This window comes from Amblyomma mixtum, chromosome 5 (genome assembly GCF_055824585.1).
Source record: "Amblyomma mixtum isolate Tamu chromosome 5, ASM5582458v1, whole genome shotgun sequence".
In the NCBI taxonomy this organism is placed as follows: Eukaryota; Metazoa; Arthropoda; class Arachnida; order Ixodida; family Ixodidae; genus Amblyomma; species Amblyomma mixtum.
Window position 1 is genome coordinate 98,940,809 of NC_143016.1, and position 22,198 is coordinate 98,963,006.

A 22,198-nucleotide genomic window follows, 5' to 3' on the forward strand; every position below is an offset into this window, starting at 1 on the left:
CTTTAAAAACGCCTCAACTAACATCATGCAGCCGGGAACTTTCATGTACATACTTGTATTTAGCAACTTTGTTTTCTTTTCCATCATTAGTTTGAGCTATGCTTAGCCTCATTTATAGCTTTCACAAGTTCTGAATACTTAGGACAGCATTCGAGTGTATATCATATAGATAGTATAGTTTCCTTTTCAGGGATACAAGTAAATGCACTCTATCTGTTATTCTCCAGTCAGTTTATATCATGATCTAGATCTGCCATAAATACTAAGACTGGACAGACTACTCCTTCAGTATGAAATGTTGTTTTCGTTACAATTAATTTTTAAGCCGACCGATTGCACTTTTCCTGTGGAAAACACTATGCTTTACTGCTTGCTCAATCTGATGTCCCTTAAAAGCCAAAAAACTAAAATCCCTGTTATAGTGAAAAAACAGTGCCACCATCTTTGTAAGAACTAAGCTTGCCACTTCCTTCTTATAGTAACTGTACAGATGCAAGGCAGTGTTCCAGAAGTACTTTAAAGGCTCCAGTGAGACACCCATTCACTTAGTCTACTATGTCACCATCATGCAGAGTGGCACACATTACACAAAGAACATAAAGCGGTAACTGCATGAGGCGATATCCTCAGCGATGGCTGTCGTCCCATACAGCTGGCACACATGCGCGAACCCACAAGACTTGACAATACAGCGGCACGTTTTCATTACAGCAGTGGTTGCCGCCCGCTTCAACGTTCAGTCGCCTCATGTTATCAGCAAAGTATAACTACATTAGTACCCTGTTTTTAAGACTGAACAGCATAAGGATTAACAAAAATGATGAAAATCATTTTCTGATAATACACTGCATTTTTCTAAGGGGAATAGCGCAGTGGCACTAAACTATATTTTGTAGTTCTCTAACTAGTAAAAAGTGACCAAGACAAATGCGGCATCCTTTCTTGTTGCATTACTCCTCGCAGGATTTCACTGAGCTGTTTCGATACATGGCTCACGACAGCGCCTAATCTAGTGTGTACTCACGACGAAGCGAGCGTCAACAGGATGGTCCTTGATGGCAGCTTCTTCACTGAAACCGCATTAGAAAAGCAAACTTCGCTCGCAAAATAGCTAGATTGGAAGTTACGTATCTCCAATGCCTTCTACTACTGGCTAGTCTCGCGAGCTGCTACCGGGCAACGGGCGAAGTTTTCTGCAAACCCAGAAACTAAGCGACGCAATGAGCGACAGAGTTTTGCCGGTAGCCAGCCCATCACCCGATAGCATCATACGGCATGTCGCCACGAATTATCGCCTCATGTGGTTAGCACTTAACTGTAAGCAGGCAGATAGAACAAATGGTGTACAACTGCCTAGCAAACAATGGGACAAGCACTCACTTTCAGCACTGTGAGCATATATTTCCGGAGCTTTCCCAGTGGATGCACACAGTGCCCACCAAACCAGCTGCCCAGCCTTCTTGAATTTCGCAGCTGTCCCATCACACATATCACACTCAAACCAAGACGAACAAATGAATAGGGGTTCATTACCTTTTCTTCGGTGTTCGAAGGAAGTTTTCGCAAAGAAGATGCCCATCTTCTGCCTTGCAATTTTGCAAGGCACTATACAGTGACTGGAGCATTTCTGACTGCAAGCATAGCAAACAAGGAAATTTTTATCCCTGTTTTGAACACTGAAAATTTGTGCTTGGTTCCAAGTTACATGCTGCATAAGGTTACAAATAAACTAAACACTAACAAAATAGCAGTATTATGGCAAAATCTAATCGCACTATCATACTCGGACGCATAAAGCTGAGCCCACTGTTTTTACAAGTTTTAACATCGCCAGGCGCTGATAATTGCAGCCATTTAATGCTACCCTGCACCGCACAGTCCACCTCCGTCGTCTTTAATCTACGGTTTATTTCGCCATTTTTGTTTCTTGCTCCTGAGGTGGTGTTATTCAAGCCAACACAGCTACACACTTTAGCAAGGTATATCTTATTACGTGGCGACTCAAGAGTCTTCCATGGGTGTAATAACGTGGCTTTTGCTTTGTACGGCGACATATACGTATCCCGCCTATCGTTTAGAACAAGTTTCGAGGCAATGCGAAAGTTTCAACTGAACTGCTTTAACACGTAACAGTCCACGCGAAACTCTTCGTTCGCTCTCACGCGATGCAGCTGTCCCATTAAGAAAACTTGGGAACACGGTTACAGTCGTTTCTCCAATTGCGCGAAATGCTGGACTCACCAAATCAAGAACTCTGCTGCGCTTCCTGTCGTCGGCGCGGTCATCGTCTGCTTTCTTGCGTTTCGGCATGGTCCCTGCACTGCAAACGACCGACGCGTGAGTGGCACCAAAACTAAAAATAAGGGCAGGTAGTTCGTTACTTGTCCACTTCCTCTGAACACCAGGTAGAGTCAGCTACGGGCAGTTACCTCCCGGCACAATTTAAATCAGCGCTGCGCCCGTTCAGTTCTCTTTCTTTTAACCGTAAGCGAACTTGGTCGGGACACGCGCATCGCTTCATGTTTACGTCTCACTAGCACGTTTACCAAACGCGCTTCAACTGCAGGAATCGCGGTTAAAGAGCTGAGTTTCTAGTAATTCAGTTCGTAACAGTTACCGCCGCCAAAGAGCGGTAAAAAGGTTACGCTTCCTACGACTTGAAATAGCAGCAACAGTTCACAACTCCAATCCCAGTGAGCGACGATCGCGGCTGGGCCAGGCCCATGTTGTAACCGGCTGGTCATGACAAAGACAAGCAAAAAGCCGCATATTACCAGTGCGCTCAAACGATGACAGAAGAGGAGGCCGCTTCACACACAGAAATACACGCTAAACTCTGATCTTAGCAGTCTGTGATTAACAATTAGCCGTCAAACAGCAAACATTTTTGCGAACCCAAGCGAAGCCCCCGCAGAGTTCTCGCTAATTCTCGTTTCTCGGGAGAAACAGCGAGATGAAAAAAGAAAAACGCGCGCAGCATGGCGCGCAGGCTTTTTCGCGACAGCGCAGATGGCGCAACCAGCGCATCATCATTTAATGGCGGGTGTACGGTGGACCAGTGATCCTCTAGTCAACCTTATTATTTATGATTCGTTCGCGAGTTTCCCTGCATCCCCTTTATAATATAGAGTATTTTTTATTGAAAACGCTTGTTAGCTATGTCTAAGTCTATTCGGCAGAGACACTGCTTCGTTCCTGGATGCAAGAGTGACGGCGGGCAAAAGTTATCGCTTTTCGCTGTTCCGGCCGACCACGAACGCTTCAAAGTTTGGAAGGAGGCACTGTCCGTTTGCGGAAAGACGCTGGAGAAAAAGTGTGTCGTCTGCGAGAGGCATTTTGAAAGCCGGTATGTTTGCAAAAGTTATAAGCACACGATTAACGGCGAGCTCGTCGAGATTCCGCGCAACAGGCCACTGCTACTACCGGAGGCTGTCCCCACGCGTCAGCTAGCGCGGCTACCGCGGTCTCGCCGCCGAGCATCTGAATTAACGCTCCGACCGCGTTGGGATAGACCGAGCAAATACGCCAGTGGTGACGACAACGCGGACTCTACCGATGAAACGGAGACAACGGAAGAAGTACCGCCTGCCTCGCGCGACTACTGTGCCCAGGACCAGCCTGGAGACAGACGAGTCAGCGAACCAGATGACGCCGAATACGACATGTCCTCAGACTCTTGCGACGATGTCGAGTGCGTCGGAGAAGTGATTGTGCTCGCTTCTCCGCCAGTCAGGGCAAAGCCGGCTGTTAAACGAACGCTCACGCCTCACATTGTGACTGCGCGCAAAGCATCGCCGCCTCTTCCCAGAAAGACGGGCTCCGCGCCCGCCTGTGTGCCCAGCTCGGCGGCTGCGGTGCCCGTGACGCCCGTGCTACCGTGTGGCACTGTGTCAGTGAACACCGCCGCCTCTACGCCCGAACCGCCTGTGGCATCGAAAAGTTCTGCTGCCAACGAGCCCCGCGTCACGAAGAACCCACTCAGCTGCCCGCCCGTGCCCGGCGTGGAAGCACCGGCATTCCTGGCAAAGTTCAACAAAGCCTTGCTTCCAAACAGGTACTGGTCACTCCACTATGTTCAGCACTCGAGCAGACACGTGGCCTTCAGCTTTTGCGCGATGTTCGGTGGGAGGCCGACGCTCACGAAGCTGGTGACGTGCGAAGAGAACAGCGACGGCACAGTTACCTGCCAGGCGACCGTCGACGGCGTGGACGTGAAGACCGCTAGCGTGGTAGGGGCCCAGGGCGTGCTGGACTTCTTGAACAAATTGGACGCGCTCGCTTTTTGCCAGGGTGCCGCGTCGGCAGCGGAGTTCAACATTGCGACCTTCGATAATTGCAAAGTACACGGGGAAAGATTGCACAGCATCCAGTGCGACCTGCTTACCCCTGCTTCCAGTAGACTGTGCGACTTCTGCAGGCATCTGCGTAAGGTACTTCAAAACAAGGCTGCCTACATGAAAAGAAAAGCATCGTCGCAGGCTGTGGTGAATGCCACGCAAGAAAGTGCATCAGGAGGAACAGACACTTCCTCTGCAAGCAGCGACCAAGTGGCTGATGCCGAGAAACTGCTGGTGCAAACTTGTATACAGGCCTCTAAGAGAGGTCCCTCAAAAGTGTCTGGCGACAAGGGTGTGCACAGTGAAGAATGGACTGTTGAATGTACTTTTTATCCGGTGCAAACAGGCTGACTCTCCCTTTTATGAATAAACAGCTATTTTATTGAAAGAGCCACCTTCATCGCGTTTAGTTAACTCATTGCAGTATGGCAAAATCTGCACTCAGACTTGTTAATTGTTCAAATGTGTATTTGATTAGTATTCTGCTATCATGCATTTTATCTGCCGAGCGAGACAGCAGTTACTTGTTGCACGGTCTAGCTGGGTCATGCTTGAAGGCAAGAAAAAAAGCTCAAAGTTGACAGCAAACAATAATAGTTCACTGCGTTTGTGCTGTCAGCAGCAAAACAATCTTGCAGGACACCAGGGGCTGGAAAATTTTTTCAGCACCACCATGCAAACCAAATGCCAACAAGTATAAGCGACTGCACAGTTACCTGCCAGGCAACCGTCGACGGCGTGGACATGAAGACCGCTAGCATGGTAGGAAGCAGTGATAAACGTCCACATAATACCACACAAAATCATATAACAAAGATCCTTTATTTTGGGCAAGAAATAGATACAAATCTGTTAATACACGATGCAGCTTGACATCAAAAAATTCAACTCTGTAGCCTCGTAACAGAACTGCTAATAATAGTTTAGATAATGGCAGAAATAGGGGAGGGAGGGGGCTATCTACATGATCTGATAATGGCTATGTACAGGTGCTTCGTGACTGAAATGCTGACAGGAAAAAAAAAAGTCTGCAATACACAAGTTGCTCCATTCATCTCTTGCAGCGTAAGCAATGCAGACCAGCAGCTAACCAAGCATGCATCTGAAGGAACACTGCAAATGTAAAAAGAATTGAAGCAGTACATTGCACCAGCACTACCATGTGCACAGAGGAAAGTTTTTAACAGAATGCAGCAAACTGTTCTGCATTTCAATGTATGCATACAAGGCTGTACAAGCCCGAGGCTGTTTGTTACTCTTAGTGCTACCTGCCAAAAAAGGGATAACCAATTCCACAGAAATCATGAAACACTCAGCATTAAACAGCGTGAAACAGCAGCTTACCAGCGCAGTCAAGTACTCAGCATAACAGTTACTGAACATTTTAATATAAGAAGCACATCTGCAATGGCACAATGTGCAAGAAAAAAAATAAGGCATCTGACAGAAAATGCAGTTTATTGTTTTTGCTTCAACAGTGCACATACTATAACTCCATATATAAATTCAAGATCGCTCCTCTTGGCACAGTTCCCTTGAAAACGGGCAACCCAATGAGAGAGAAGCCATGGGAAACTCAGAATGAAACAAAGAAAGAAAGCATTTAGAAAGCCTTCAGGTTAAAGAAAATACATCAGCTTGTGAACACAAGATGCCATGCTACGCCTTCTTGCAGTAGCCCAGAACAAAAATGCCAGCTATTCTTTGCTTTCTTCTAACTCGTAGTAGTGTGCTGGAACCCAGCAGTGTCAATTGTAGTGAAGCTTCGCAATGCAGCAAAACCCCATAGATGTTAGCTGTGAGGCATCACTTGTCGACACAAGAATACTTGTAATCACACGTGTGGTGTCCGTTGTTCAGTTTCACTCTTCTCCACAGCTGTTACAATGTGCATGGACCCTTTTTGGTAGCTGCTTGCAGGCAGTTAAGTATCCACTGGCGTCAGCAGGCTTACAGCAGCGCCGCTCGGCCAGGTCTACTCACAACACTCATCCTCGCGATGATAAGAACAGAAGGAACAAAAAATAGCACATTTCCCCTCTGTAGACTAGTCCAATAAAGAACAGAGGCCCTCCAATAAGAACACGCAGGCAGTCAATAAATTATGCCACAGACCTGACCATCGTGAGGAAATTTGCCAAGAGCAGTTGTGTCATAGCAGTGAAGATAAGACGTGGAAATTGCCGGCCGGAAGCAAACAAAACACCCACTTTGTTTCGCGACGACCACCTCAGTGCTTCACCAGAGTGTCTTTTCTCCACCAAGCACCGCGCTAGGCGACCATGGCTGTTGGCATGCACACACATCCTGTCCGCCATCAGTGGGGTTGCTTCTTGAAGGAGACCGGAATCACTTATGTACACACACACGCACGCGCGCGAGCACAGAAAGATCTTGCAAGGAGAGCGTCCTTTGTGGCGCAGGTGTAGTATAGTGTCCTGTGTCTGCGGGCACTGGAAGGATGCACAGGCGGCCTTGTCCGCCGTTAGGAACTCATATAGTCCACCAGTGCTGGCTCCGCTTCCAAGCCCGTCAGTTTGGTCAGTCCAGGGAGATTATGTCTGGAGTGGTGCGGGCCTTGTGAGCAAGTCCTGTGGAATATGAAGGAATCTGAAGGCAGACAAACCACAGACGGGTTTGTTGCAGTTAATTATGGGCACTGGCAAGTTCTCTATCTTTGTATCACCTACGTGTGCAGGTGTGTGGTGCACACACAGAGTAATGAATGCTCCTGTCCGTTACAATATGCCCAACTACCCTTATCTGCGAGTATATTTTGTGTGGCCCAGAGATGCACATGAAATGAGATGGAACCACACGCTCCTAGAATCACGAAAAGGAACCGTCCACCCAATCACAAGTGTAGAATACAAGTTGCAGACAAGGAGATGAGGAGTTAAGATATACAAAAGAACCCAACAGTCACTCAAACCAAGGAAAGCACAGGAGAATTTTTTAAAATTTTAGTGTTGAATAGAGGACGAAATTCTTTGCAAAATCATTTTAGACAGGTAACGATATTATGGGAAGTAGAATAGAGAACCAGATGCTGCCAGTACAATGAAAACATTTTACATGCAGTGCTCTGTTGCACTGAGCAAACAGGCAAGCACACAATAGCCAACGGTAGAGCTGTGAATTAATCACTGGCATCGACAGCCTCCAATGCATCGTGCCCTTCCGCGTACCATCCCAGGCAGGGCAGAAGCTTACACAAGTCGAGCGTCTGGCCGCAGCAGACTGACAGTTTTGCAATATTTTCCTTTTCTATTCTTTTTTTTTTCTCCCCGTTTTTCAGGCGTGTCACCTAGCACCTTCAAACACCAGGCCTCTTCGATTAACCAGGCTGGGGCAACCCACTAACAGCCAGGTTCGTCCCCGAGAGGAAAGCGCATCGTGGTCACGTGACCAGGCAACCACCACCACATCCCTGCACTCAGGACGGCCTTCAGGGTGGCCAAGGCAGCTCTCCGCTGCACCACATGAAGGCGTCGCTCTCAAGTCCTGCTTTCACTGCACACGTGCATGGAGGAAATGGGCTCTACGAGGGCACAAACAACGCCATGTTCATCAAGAGCATAGGTTACACAGACAACTGTGTTCTTGTGCATGCACAAATGGTGCGCAGTAACCCCATATCGGCACCGTGGTTGTCGGCGCAATCTGCGCTGAGGTGAACCAGAGATGCTTTGGGAGATTCTCAAAACATTCAAGTAGTGGCTGCACTCTCAGAACTTTCGTTCAAGATCGTTGCTGACCGAAGGGTGGCAGCAACTCACCCCAATGCACCCCGATATGCAACGTGTTCAATTGTCTGGCTCGCTCACAAGATCACACACAAATCTTGTGATTGAATTTGCTGAGCATATCGCAATTTCTGCGTCCTTGAATTCCTGCATGTTTTGAGCGGTGAATCAGTCCACCATCTGCTGGCTAGCCGCCCGGGTTAGCGCAGAACGGGCACATATGATCATGAGCACGCGTCCACAGGCAATCCTCCCGAAGCTCGTGTCTGCGGAGCTAGGAGCAGAAGCATGGCAATGTTGATACAGCTGAACCTCGATATAACAAACCTCAATCCAACGAAATTTGCCCAGTAATGCATTTTTTTGTTTCCCAATCTCTGTCCCATTGAAAACCATTTTTTTTTTTTTTTTCAGCAAGCTAACAAAGTAAATCTATACTGCACTTTCAATTTGGCACAGTCTTTGCACATCACATGCACATACCACGAGCCTGCTTGACAAGCGAATGAAAATGAAAACTTTAGCAGAGACAGACCACGATTTGGAAGCACTCTTTTATGCAGTGCATAAAAGAGTGCTTTGCAAAAGTAACCAACCCGGCAACTATGGTTTGTTTCTAAGCATCGTAGCGAAGCACCTATGGCAGCCCTTAATCTCCGAATCTGTGCAAAGTAACGTGAACCCTTGTCCTGACGTTCTGGCACCTTTCGGTCTTGAGGGGTGCCGTAAAGGCTCCATTATATGGTTGAGAAGCAAAAATCTGTTGCTCGATTACTTTTGGCAAAGGGGGTACATATGAAACCTGCAGTGGGCGCGCTCTCCACCAGACACTTGTGTAGTGCGGCGAAGCCTACCTCGTGCTAGGGGGTTCAATATTTTCGCACTGTTTTTCACAGTGACGATGAGTATGCATGCATGTGTATTGAGAGTGAACTCAGCAATGGAATCTGTGGCCTCTTGCAGGAAAGGCCAAAGCATGGAACTCCACTAAGCAAAGAATGCACTGGCTTGATAGCCGAAATATTTTCTGGACACAAACTACGTGAGCACCACTTGTTTCTGCATCTGTCACAAACAAAATAGGTTGCTCAAGGAGAGGAGCACGTCTGCACGTGTGAAAAGCGAAACGAGATGGGAAGCGAGATGCCATAAAAAGACATCAAAATGCGATAGCGCAGTAAACCAACCGCCTGTGATGCATAGAGGATCGAAGGAGGTAGCGCATGAGGTGCTGTGGTCCTCGGGGTGCATCCTAAAACAGCTGCATGCGCTCCCCACCTCTTCCGTCATCTGCTAGCTACCACGGTGCAACCAGATCAGAGACATGCAGGCAGCTTTAGAAGCCTACAGGCAACCTGAAATCAACCGATACTGAGAACCTTGGAAGCCACTGGAGATGTCCGAGGCCAGTGGGCAGCATAACCCAAGAAAAATATAGACGCCTGGCACTGAATCCCGACAGCCCGTGGGCAGTCGTAGGTAGGTAATCGAAGAGGCCCAGTGAGTTAAGCCCAGCACAGAAACGTAATTGCATGAAAATGGAAGGACTGGGCAGCGTACACACTTAAAAGACTTTACCATTGCATTGCCAATGCACTGCACATGTTACAGTGCCTTTGGTACATGACACATGCCAGGTACCATCTCTGCCAAAAGTAACCAGGATGCATGGTTTGCTTCTCAAGCACTGAATCTCTGCAAGGTGACGAGAACACTTGCCTCCACCTTTCAAGACCTTCCAATCCTGAGAAAAGCCATAAGGGCTCCACACTATACGAGTTGGAAGCAAACCATGTAGCCTGATTACGTTTGGCCACGATGGTGTATGATACCATGCCTATGAGTAAACACTTTTTTTGACCAAATGGGAGGTGCACATGATTAAAACCAAGCAAACATCACATGGCTCAGATTGTGGATAAGTATACTGTGCTTGGTATACTGTCACAAATACCAATGCTGCAAGATAATAAAAAAAGTATGTTCACTTTTGTGTACATTTTCTTTTCTTGTTCTACTGTGTTATACCGCGTGTGTTGTTCTCTGTTGCATTTATACTTTTGTTATGTGGCACACTTTGAATAAGATTTTTTTTTTTTAATGCACTTTACCTTGCTACACACACACACCTATGAATTTAGCAACGGGCACTTTTAAAATGCAGAGCAAAGCTCATAACACTGCACTGCAGATCGCATCATGACAAGAACAGGCCAGGCAGCAGTGCCAGGTGAAACAACAAGCACTTGTGCAGCAAGAAGACATGGCATGAAATACGACTTACGGATCGCTCCGAATCATTGGTGAGTAGCGAATACAAGTCAAAGTCTGAAACAGAAAATGCACAAGAAGAGGTCAAAACCTGTGATCAAAAATACAATCCGTGAATATATTCTGTAAGCACCGCGCCTGTATTTTTAAAAAAGGAGGAGGAACTTAGTGAACACAACCAATGTTTCTCTGGAACAAGAACCAAATCGTAATAACCAAGACACCACGGGATGGCAACCCTCATGCTAGTTCAAGGAGGGGGACCCTGGTCTTGAAAAAAAAAATTTTATTAATGAAGTCACAGTTATGAAATTTTCAGGCCACATGTATTTTTATGCGCTGATTCTAGATATGCCATTTAATTTCATGTAAAACAATTCCTTGAGCATTTGTGTAATTTTTATGCAAGGATTTTGGGAAAAGTTTTTGAAGGAAATTTGCTGCAGGAAACTCGCTGAAATGTGTGCCATTGGGTTCTCTTGACACCAGGGAATACAATAAGGGTAAAATTATCATCCTGGCTGTGATAGAACTTAAGTTATAGAGTTTTGAAGTTGTCGCTTCAGAAATGAGAAGAAAAGTGTGTATTCCTGTTTCTGAAGTGGCAGCTTCAGTACCCTATAACCCAAGTTCTATGATAGCCACGATGATAATTTTACCCTTATTGCATTCCTTGGTGTCAAGAGAATCCAATGGCATGCATTTCAACGAGTTTTTTGCAGCAAATTTTCTTCAAAACTCTTCCCAAAATACTTGCATAAAAATTGCACAAGTGCTCGAGGAATTGTTTTACTGCACATGTTCCCTACAGCTGTCAAACACTATACCTTCAGTAGCAAGGTGAAGCTAGCAGACTGCAGCTTTCATCAAATAAAACAAAACATTACATGCCAAGTGGCATTACCATATTTGCACAAATAAAACACGAGGTCAAACTGCTAGCACCACACATCATTAACAGCAGCAGCAGCCAAACTGCATCCAACTGCAAGACGACGGCCTCTCCCATATCCCTCCAATTAACCCTATCATGTGCCTGCTCCGGCCGCTTTCTCATCTCATCTGCTTACTTGACTTTCTGCTGCCCCCCGCTACACTTGCCTTCTCCAGGACCCCTAACAACCGCCAGTTATCATGCCTTCGCATTACGTTCCCTGCCCACGCCTATTTCTTCCTTCTCAATTTCGACTAGGACGTCATTAACTCACATTCCTGGACCCACTCTACTTTTAATTAGCTACGTCAAGCACAGCCAAGGGCTACAACACAGCACAGTATTTTATGCCGTCAATGTCATTTGAAAGGCAACATGTCAGAAACCAACACAAGTGAGTATCGCAAAGCCTGCTACGCATTAACACGAAAGGCTGCGCCACCGTGCCTCTGCTTTCTGCTGCACAGTTCTCTGTTCATCCTTTCCTACTCCCCCCAGCTCTTTCACTGCCTTCCCTTTCTCAACTGCCTGAGCTGCCTTCTTTCCACAATCATAGCCTCTGCCCATGTAAGCCGCACCACTTCCTTCCATAGCATCAAGGCTGTCAATGAGCTGACTACTCCTCAAGGATCAAGAGTGGGATGGTTGATGCTGAGGTAGATATTCGAAAAGCAGGAAAAAAAAACAAAAAAACTGAACGTGTGTTCTGAAGGAGGTGATTTGAAAAAAAAATAAAAACCTCACTATATTTGTGCAAATACTCATGAAGAGGCTTACTTTGCACACTGCTAAGTATTTGGTTGGTTGGTTGGTTTATGGGGTTTAACGTCCCAAAGCGACTCAGGCTATGAGAGACGCCGTAGTGGAGGGCTCCGGAAATTTCGACCACCTGGGGTTCTTTAACGTGCACTGATATCGCACAGTACACGGGCCTCGAATTTCTCCTCCAAAGAAATTGACCCGCCGCGGCCAGGATCGAACCCGCGTCTTTCGGGACAGCAGCCAAGCACCATAGCCACTGAGCCACCGCGGCGGCTGGCTTACTCTTTCTGATGACGCACACTTAAAATGTTGTGCATAGAGATTAACTGGGCATGCCTGCATGCCAGTAGCCAGACAACCACCACCTCAAGTTCCACTTGCACCAGCAGACAAGGTAAAGTAAATACTCAGCAGAAATTACCAAATGCCGTGACAGGTCATCTGGGCTTGCTGCACACCAGGCGTTAAACCTTAAGAGTGGTAACACAAAAGACCTGTTGTACTGAATCGTTAACTCTATTACACATCACAAGGGGATCACAGACTATTCCATTTGTGTAACAGCTGATGAAGGCCCATGTGACATGTCCGCTCTTTTTTTTTTAAAAAAGAAACAAAATCGATATGCAAAGACCATCTCATGGCTCAGCCACAAAGCACCGGTGTGAATAAAAATCACACCCATTCTAACACGTCAAGTGTATTTTGAGCAAAGTTTTCTCTGATCCATGCAAAGCAAGCAAATCCAGCTTCACAACTGGCCACACATGCTGGCTACACATAAGCTGATAGCGGTCTGTTAACAGCTGTCCAGCAAGCTCAGACTGCACAGACTGCTCTCCACATTGGCAGAAAAGCCTGGCAATAACACTCTGCATAACTTCTTTTTTTTACAGACTTCTGCGTAAGAGTTTCCACAAAAGGTGTTATTACTGCTTTGACCCTAGAGCCCTGTTTCGGATTCCTATGAAAGCAGCGACCATGAGACAGCAGCAAAACAAGCCTGATGTTGCAGAGATCATGAAATCTTCCCTCTATTCTCACTGTTATCCCTAAACCTGGTTCTGCACAAAAGCTCCCAGGTAAGAGCCCAAGATGACACTGCAAGTGGCATGACACACTTTTGCTTGGACTAGTTGTCCATCTCTCATTTCAAGTACTGTTTTATTTTGATAACTGCATTACTTCCCTGATTAACATGTATGCACACCACATGCCTCATCAGCTTTGTTCAATCAGCTTAAAACTTTGCCCTTCGACTACCGTGTTTCTAGAACCAAACATTCAGGAACAGCAAGTCATGACACTCCTATTCAAGCTAGATTTAAACTCTAGCCTCATGTACTATAGCCAAGTGACAGATACTGTTTTAAATCTTTTCCCTCAATCCAGAGATGACTGCACAAATAATAAAGCTATACTAAGGACACTCACCCTGCCTGTCTCCACTTCGCAACATAGACACCAATGTGACAGTCAAGCTAACTGCAACTGTCCCCTTTTATGTTAAGTGCACAGAAATGCAGGGCAGGCACACTTAAAGCAAAATTCGGACAGGTGAAATGCATAAGTCCTAGTAGCTATATGTGGGCTTTATAATGAGGCCCCAGCAGCATTTTTCCTTGAACCTATGCAAGCCGATACGCAAGCTTTCAAACAGTAGATCTAGGGTCAGACTTCGTCCGCGAAAATGAGGTGAAACCAAACTGGCCAACAGCTCTAGATGCAAAGCTCGGATTTAAGAAGGGAGTAAAAATGAGCTGGTACAGGCATGCATTACAGGTATGGTATGCATTACCAATAAGTGGCAGGTATGCATTACCAGCCTGACAACGACACCGCCATTCAATGAGCAGTAAAGAGAATGACTTACTGCCATAGTGGTACATGGTATGCGCTGGAGTGAAATACTCTTGGTAAGGACTCGACACAGGGGGGTAGTAGGGTGGGGTGCCCGCATCCATCACAGGCATCCCGGGGTAGAGGGAGCTGCTGGCCAGGCTGGAGGGTGGCAGGCCGGAGCTTGAGGACTCGTGCGATCTGCGGTGTAGTAGGAGACGGCAGAGTTTAGGTGTGCCCACCACTGCCTCAAACGTTTCGCGCAGAAACAACACGACTATGACACACAAAGAGAATGCAGAAGAAAAGAATGAGCAATTTGAAAGCATAGCCTTGGTGGCAGGTGTGTGCCGCGTTTCGTCTACGCTGGCCTGTCGGGCTAGCTGGGCACTAAGTGACCCCGTAACCCACAGTAAGCAGCCGTCTTAACAAATCATCACCTACACACCTTTGGAACCAGCGAACAAGACAAGAAATGACGAGACAATAGCAGCAGACACAACTCCGTTAAGAAAACAACATTAATTAGGTATGTGCCTTGGCCAAGAATACAATGAAGTCGGGGGTTTACGTAACAGATATACTAATAGACTAAATTAAGCATGACCCACCATTCCCAAGAGTTCTCCAGCAGAGAAGTCAGGGGTGTAACAGATATACTAAAAGACTAAAACATGATCAACCATTCCCACGAGCTCTTCAAACAGGGCCATGCACTTTTCAAAACTGCTAGCATCGCATCCGGCTAGCACTAAACCACGTGAAACTAAGACTTTTGCCAGCTGGTTGCCTGCTGGGGCAAAGCTGACCACATTTGGAATGCATCTGATTCATGCAGCACACGCCGATGCTCCACATTAATTAAGGATGCCTCCCGGGTCATGTGAGTAAATACTGGTGCTCCGAAACAACTGTGGCTTAACGAGCCTTCGACAAGAATAGCCTCTGCACACATTAACATGCCCAAAGCTGGAAGAGTCAAAAATAAGTCCATTTTCTCACTAGACTCTGTACAGTCAGGTACCTCTTCATTACCTGGCTGGAGACTTCAGTTTAATCTGCAACAAAACTTTCTAGTGCTACTTATCTCTTGCCTACAAAGAAAAAATGCACCCACAGCAGCATACTGCAGTTCACACGTGTTTTTGTGACATCCTGGAGCTTTAGTTTCGTGCAGTGCACGTGCGGCAGCACCGATGGATTGTACTGAAATGACTGTTCAGGTATATTTGATTGTGAACTGAAAAATTGAACACTCAATGCAGCATGGTCAAAGAACACATTTATAATATGCAGAGAACGCTGGCCCTTCTCAAATTTTACAAGCCAGTAGAACATCTATGCACAGCTAAGGCAATGACTGCCGTAGACTTCTTACACACCTGCATACCCTGTTCCAATAGTTAATTCAAAGAAGTTATCAAAACTTGAGTTCCGACAATGCAATGTTTGATACACCTACTTCACTAACAATTACAAATCTGCACTAAAACAGGCAGCCAACCCATACGTGGAACCAATGATTTCTGTAGAGCCCAGCAGTCACAAGTAACGATTGGAACCAACTTCCTGCCTCAGTTACTGGCAACATTGGTAACATCGCCTTCAAGAAAGCTGTAACTGATCTGTTCTGTTAATAACTTGTTCTGTTCGCCCACTCCCCTTTATAATGCCCTTCAGGCCTTGTATGTATGTAAATAAAAAATAAAAAGTGCAAACATCCTCAGCTCTTTGTTCAAACCTCTCTTGACAAAAGTAAGTCATTTTTTTATTTGCACAGTGCGCTTAGTGTAACAAACACACAAACCCCACATAGCATTATGTTGAAGAATTAAGAGCAGCTTTTGAAGTGTGGTCACAGAAACAAAGGTTCTGCAGTTAGAAGCAGCCAAGCAGCAGTCTGAGGAGGGGGTACAGATAAGGAGTGAACTTCTTGACAGTAACTCAGAAGGAGCTGCGAGGCTCGATGCCAACAACCATGGGGAAAAACTGGCGAATACATCAAGAATTATATCCAGTGTCATTCCCGCTGTGCATGCAATGTGAAAACAGGCTACTTGCTCCTGGTCATAAATTTTCGCCTGGCATCTACCACTAGCTGGAAGTGGTTACTGTGCGACGAACATGAGGTAATCAGCGGGCAAGACTGGTTCCTGCTCACTGCCCTCTGGGTTTTCGGCCCTTCCACTCGCAATGGCCACAGCCGCCCCCTCGATTCAAGCACAATTTTTGTAACTACTGTCCAAATGTGCACCATTTGCCATGAGCCCATGTTTCTGATAAAGCATTTGCAAATCTCAGATCAAAGCTAGTGCATAGAGAAGTGCCGTTTGAAAAAGGTGCCAATGCCGAGTGTAATGGTCAAAGCAGTACTTTGGCACTGCTTCACAAACATGCAGGATTCGATGCCAGCATCTGCTGTGCTTTACTTTTTCACTTTTTTTTCTTCTCCTAGAATATTGCCACACTGCTGACACTCTGCTGGCGCCACCTGGTAACCGAACCTTGTCTCCCAGCGCGTAGCCGAGCGTCTTCTTTGTCTTGAATGAGCTGGGCGGTTCGGCGAGCCTCTTCCTAGAAAACGGCTGTGCTTCACGCTTCCTGCTGCGTTTGTCGGTGACAATATTTACCCGCATGCCTAGTTGCTGCTTCTGTGCCCTGCAGCCATTATACTCAACGACAGAATCGATGCAACGGCTATATACTATGCCTGTCCGGATAGCGGTTTGCATCGGCGGCGTTCGCTCCTTCCTTTCATGGAGAACAGTATGACGAATTCATGGCAGCGCACCATGCTTGATTTTTCGCCACATCAATTCCACAGTGAAAGTTCACCCCATGGAAAACAACCTTAAGAAGTGTTGGTGTTGGTGTATTGGGGTTTAACGTCCCATAGCGACTCAGGCTATGAGGGACGCCGTAGTGAAGGGCACCTTAAGAAAGCGCTAAAGAAAACAGAGAAGGCAACTGTGGCAACCAGACCCAGTTTAAAAGATAATGCTGGTATTCAAGAAAGTGCCCAGGCCGAGCTTGAACAGAATTCTGGGGCTGTTCCTATCAAACCGCAACAGCAATGCAGAACATTACATCGAAAACACAAATGTCCAGCTGATTTTCTAAGCCCTCCATGATAGGGCCCAGGCCGAGCTTGAACAGAATTCTGGGGAGCTGTTCCTATCAAACAGCAATGCACAGCCTCATAGATGTACCAACATTACATCGAAAACACAAATGTCCAGCTGATTTTCTAAGCCCTCCATGATAGGGCCCCAAAGAAATGGAAAGGGAAAGTCCTAGAACAAGGTACCATACTGAACATTGAATACTGAAAACCGAGGCACACACGTAAAGCCTCACACACCTAGCAGGAAGGCTCTGTGTCGAGACACGCGAGAACTGATGGACTTCTAACGAGGCTACAGGTAACAAAACTAGAATATGCCTACTTTCCCACACAAGCAGCTAAAAGATCAGCACTGCTGAACATGTGGGTGTCAAAGAAGGAACGACAGAAATCTGTACATCTGGCCAGAACCATTTTCCACGATGAATGAAACAATGCAAAGAACGAAGATAAACACCTACAATGAGACACACACGGGCATTTTTGGTGTTTATCTACGTTCCCGGCGTTGTTTCATTTGTTATGCAGTATACTAGCACTACGTCTCACACTTGTGAACATTTTCCATACTTAGCCCTCTTATCCAAAGGCCCAAAAGATGGTCAGTAGCCGCACAGTGACCAAGTGCAAACACTACCTCAGCATGCGTGAATGTGACTGCTCACCTTAGATACAGTAGGCATAAAAGAGCTTGGCACTGTAGGACTTCTGCATTCAGGCATGATTGCATGCCACTGTCTTGACCAACACATTTATTTTCCATAGACACCGCACTCCACATGAACTGCCCGGGTAAACTTAATTTGCTACTAGCAGCGAATTTCGACGCTCCTTAAGTGCTTTTATCATTCAAATATGGCCCCAAAAAATAATAGGTTCCCTACTATTCCCTGCAGAGGCTGATGTGCAACTGTTGCTCAGTGAGCTAGCAGTCTTGGTAATGCACTTCCCTACAGTAACTGCTCCTGTAGTGGGTGCAGGTTGGCCCCTTGTTGCTAAAACATTGTTAATTGCAGTGTTTAACAGCCTGAAGTGGCACGTGGGCTACGAGGGACGTCGTGGGGGGCTCGAGATTAATTCAGACACCTGGGGTTCTTTATGTCGCGGATTAAAAGCGAGTGCCTTCGCCGCCAGATTACTGAGCTGCCCTTCCCCCAGCATGCACTTCCCATTGATCAGCCACAACTGCAGTCAGCACCAGCTGCTCCAAAAAAGACACTTCCACACAATGCAAACGGCAACCTTTTACCTGCCCATGTGAACGAATTACAACTGCACGGCCTCAACAGTTGCACAGGCTGAATGAAAGAGCTTCAAGAGTAAGAATGATGTGAATGGAGCTCAGCATTTCAGTGTTCTCATGCAGTTTCACAGTGCTAGCGCTGCAAGCAGGTGCCTATGGCCGCGTAGTCTACCAGCCTCGGCACGCGAAAAAACGAGACTGAAAGGTGCTGTTAGGGGAAGCTCCTTGCAGGGATGCAGCGCGCAGTTTGATATATCGAATGACTTTCCTATACTTTTACACAGAACTATCGAGGAGATAATCTGATAATCTGTGTGCTCAATATAGGCAACTCGCAATATCTGGGTTCCAGCCTCAACTGTAACAAAGTTGCATGCTGTTTGTTCTGCATCTGGAATGGGGACGAGTGCAATTTTCGGGCGAATGAGTTCAGCAAGTTTAGTGCCTGAAATTTTTGTATGTGGCACCTCGCGAATGCCATTAAAACTTAGGGCAGTATGCACTTAACAGTATGAAATTTGTCAGTCTCGCACACGTATTAAACTGGCTACCTAACACATCTTTGAGATTCACTGGACGGCTGACAACGTATCCAAAGTAGTGGCATCATATGGCTAAATGAAATCAGTGACTGCTCCTCGAGGTAGGGGCACCACATATTGAATGACGTCAGTTTTCCTTAGACACCGGAGGCACCCACTGCACAACGTAAGACTCACTACCAATGCCTATTCCCCTGTGAAAACTGCTCCCAACCAGACTCACTCGGGCGTTCCCTAGTCTGAAAATTTTTAATAGTGCTTCCAATTGTCCATGTCTCTTTTGCAGGCAGGAGGCGCCACAGCATTCCCTGACAAGCAAAACTAGCAGTAACAGCATGCACTACTTTCATCATGCAAGCCCAAGCAAATGCAGCCAAGCTGGTTTTTGTTTCCCCATGCTTGTCAACATCCATGTGCATGCCATTCTAAAAGCCATGCAAAGCAAAGAGAGAATGAAAAAGAAGCAGCAGGAACTTTGAAGCCACAAGCAATTTATTTTACAATGCATGCAAAAAAAAAAATTATCAAGCACTGCAACCCGAGGGAGTGTTTTATTGTAGTATTATACTTCAAAAAGCACACTTCCAACAGAGAAAGCAAATTCAAATGCATAAGCCACATGACATCTTGGTCAATAGGCAAATAAAAGTTAAAATGCACTGACGTCACAACACATCTTGGTCAACAGGCAAATAAAAGTTAAAATGCACTCATATCACAAGACATCTTGGTCAACAGGCAAATAAAACAATCAGCAGTATAAAAATGAACATGATCCCTGTTGTGCTCGGCGCTCGCCACAGACTTCCCTACTGTCTTCTGTGCAGTTGTGTCACCTGCGAGGGAAGGCAGCTGAGTGCTGTCTGACTGTGCGAGTGCGTGTGCATCGGCAAGCGGCCCTACCAGCAACAGAGACACCTCAATGGTTCAAACTGCCAGGGGGGGGGGGGGGGGGGGGGGGAGTTGGCGGATGGCGCCAGATGGACAGCCAGTAGAAGAGGAGAGACGCTGGCCGCAGGAAAGCGTTGCCCTCAGAGGGACACCTGGTCTTCCAAAAACTTCCCTAATGAGGCCATCAGACTTCCTGTCTTGAACTGCCGCATCTTCCGAGGAGTTTGGCGTGCGCCCTCTGTAGACTGCAGAAGCAGCGATGGCAAAAGGATCGTTGAGCGAGAAGGATCCCGAGAAAGAGAGAGGGCCCCAAGCAGACTCTGTTGGTGCAGGCGCAACAAAGACAATGGGAGAGACGAGAAGTAGGCCCCAGGAGCCGCACTCAGACCCGGGAGAATCGCACTGTCAGTGTATCTGAGCCAGGCACTCAATCTAATCCTGCACTGGCTCAACCGGCTCCCAGCAGTTCAGAGCCACTGCCATCTTCATGCATGGGCACCACGACACTGCGAGCACAAATTCAGCAGAACCTTTCCCGAATCAAGTGCAGAAGGAGCAAAACTGTGACACACAGCTAAAGAAGTGCAATGGCAAAAGATGCTCCAACAACATGCATGATGCAAGGCATGGTTCTAAGGTACAGTTCAAATCCCCAGTAGATGGCTCAGTTATATTCCCCCATTGCCCTTTTAACTTCATACCACATTTACTTGCGTAATGAATCCACTCACATTATGAGCATTATGAGCCCAACCCCCGTTTGTCGCTGAGGATTTCCTTTTCTTTTTTTTAAGCCTTAGTTTTTCTTAGCACATTCCTCAGTTTCGCACCATCTGCACAGCGGACCTTGGCAGCCCACCAAGATGCTGCACATTGGTAACATCATGGCATGTGTATCTTTTGAAGAGCTCCTGTGGGGGTGGTGCACTCGGCCAACTTATCAGAGCGCTAAGACGCCGTGCGTCCGTCACAGATGCGCCAGCAGCGGCGACTTGCTCGGCACGCTGCTGTGCGTCCGGCTGCACCAGTGTACATTTTAAAGCCGGCAAGCGCTCTAGCATCGGAAAGGAGCGTAGTAGTTTAAACAAGAGCACTGTAAAACATCCCCTACACTGTAATGCTAAGGAGGAAGCAGAACCTCCAGACCCCCAAGCGATTTGGTGAGCTCGAGATTGGAAGCGAAAATAACCGTTCTCATACCACAGCTAACGCATAAACGTTCGCACTGCAGTGTTTTTTTTTTTTCCTTAACCCCACATAAAAAAACGCGCACCTGACCTTCATGGCCAACGTTCGGCAAGTTCACTTTATCTCAACATGATTGGCCGGTGCCATCAGCTACTGCAAAATCACCGGATTGCATGGTGATACAGCAAACCCCTCCTGAAGCAAACAATGCTAAACACCAGTAACACAAACACTCCTGACCGCATGGTTTTGTTGATGTACAGATGAGTGGATGGACGGGCGAACGTACTATATAAAATTTTTCCTCCTGAAAAAAAATATATATATATATATACACATGTGGAAAAGTTTTTTTCCCTGCGTAATTAACCCCCCTCTCCCACTCCCCAAATCCTCAACTTTTCTAGAAAAAAATAAGGACTCATTACGCCAGTAAATATGGTGTTTACTCGTATGGTGATGTGATTGCACACCCACCCCTCACAAGTGGAAGCATATCTACAGGCTCAGTGCCTTTACAATGCTGGTTTTGAGTGAGTTTGTTACATTGGGTGATAATGTGCATAAGCAACCGAGCATAGCCAAATCTACCGGGGCCCCAAGAATAGCTTGACTGTGCATGTGGGTCATCACTCCCTATTTCGGAGAGCCATTTCTGCAAACAGATGACAGCATTTGTCAAAAACACACAGCCCAGGGAATTTGCTTTTAAGTCACACAGCGGTGATCTTGTGGCACTCCTAAATGTGTAGGCTAACGAGGAGGGAGGACCACAGTTCATTTGCCCTTTGAGGGATTTGGAATGCTGACAATTTAAAACGAGCCGCACATTATGGCCAAGAAATAAAGCCCCCCAAGGCTGTATACTTTTCACAAAGGCTGCATATGTCAACAAAGCTTCAATGCACTTAATGCGTTGGCATTAGGACTGCAGTCTTTACAAAAACTGACTGTCAACATGGTCCGTCGGATGCCTTGTGAGGAATGAAATGTTGAGAGGTGCGTGCAGTGGGAGAAGTGTTCAGAAGCCAATCACAGCCAGTGGGGGAGGTGGCGAGCCCACGGGCAGGAAGGACGGCTTGGTCACATGGTGCAAGTTCGACGCCATGGGGCGCCAGCATGTGCTGGTGGTCACAAACGTAGAGAGGCGAGAGCTCGCAGATAAAAAGGATGGCACGATCTCGTGGCGCATGTTTGGTGCTATTGGCACATGCTCCGCACATAGTTGCCTCTTGCCAATGAGAGTTCGATACCACACTGTCTTGCGCTCCACATAATGCAGTCACTCAGTCGGAGCAGCGTTGTTCCTGTCTGACGACTT

The 22,198-nt window shown here is 46.7% G+C and overlaps 2 protein-coding genes across 17 annotated transcripts in view; both read right to left on the reverse strand.

Moving 5' to 3' along the window:
• Nucleotides 1-2,941, reverse strand: part of polybromo (protein) — an 82,155-nt gene extending 79,214 nt beyond the window's left edge. For 7 of the 10 annotated variants that reach the window (XM_089545677.1, XM_089545675.1, XM_089545682.1 and 4 more), the window contains exons 1-3: nt 2,775-2,940; nt 2,242-2,320; nt 1,534-1,631 (exon numbers count right to left, since the gene is read on the reverse strand). In XM_089545677.1, coding sequence (XP_089401803.1) covers nt 1,534-1,631; nt 2,242-2,310 — 167 coding nt within the window. In that variant the 5' untranslated portion in view covers nt 2,311-2,320; nt 2,775-2,940. Of the gene's footprint in view, nt 1-1,533; nt 1,632-2,241; nt 2,321-2,774 lie in introns of all 10 variants that reach the window. The other 3 variants (XM_089545679.1, XM_089545684.1, XM_089545676.1) reach the window with 2 other exon arrangements.
• A 2,199-nt stretch (nt 2,942-5,140) lies between these two features.
• Nucleotides 5,141-22,198, reverse strand: part of LOC149343146 (E3 SUMO-protein ligase PIAS2-like) — an 83,416-nt gene continuing 66,358 nt past the window's right edge. For 4 of the 7 annotated variants that reach the window (XM_089545687.1, XM_089545688.1, XM_089545690.1 and 1 more), the window contains 3 exons: nt 13,924-14,090; nt 10,368-10,411; nt 5,141-6,947 (listed from right to left, as the gene is read on the reverse strand). In XM_089545687.1, the coding sequence (XP_089401813.1) occupies nt 6,879-6,947; nt 10,368-10,411; nt 13,924-14,090 (280 nt within the window). In that variant the 3' untranslated portion in view covers nt 5,141-6,878. Of the gene's footprint in view, nt 6,948-10,367; nt 10,412-13,923; nt 14,091-19,330; nt 20,196-22,198 lie in introns of those variants that run through there. The other 3 variants (XM_089545686.1, XR_016283098.1, XR_016283099.1) reach the window with 3 other exon arrangements.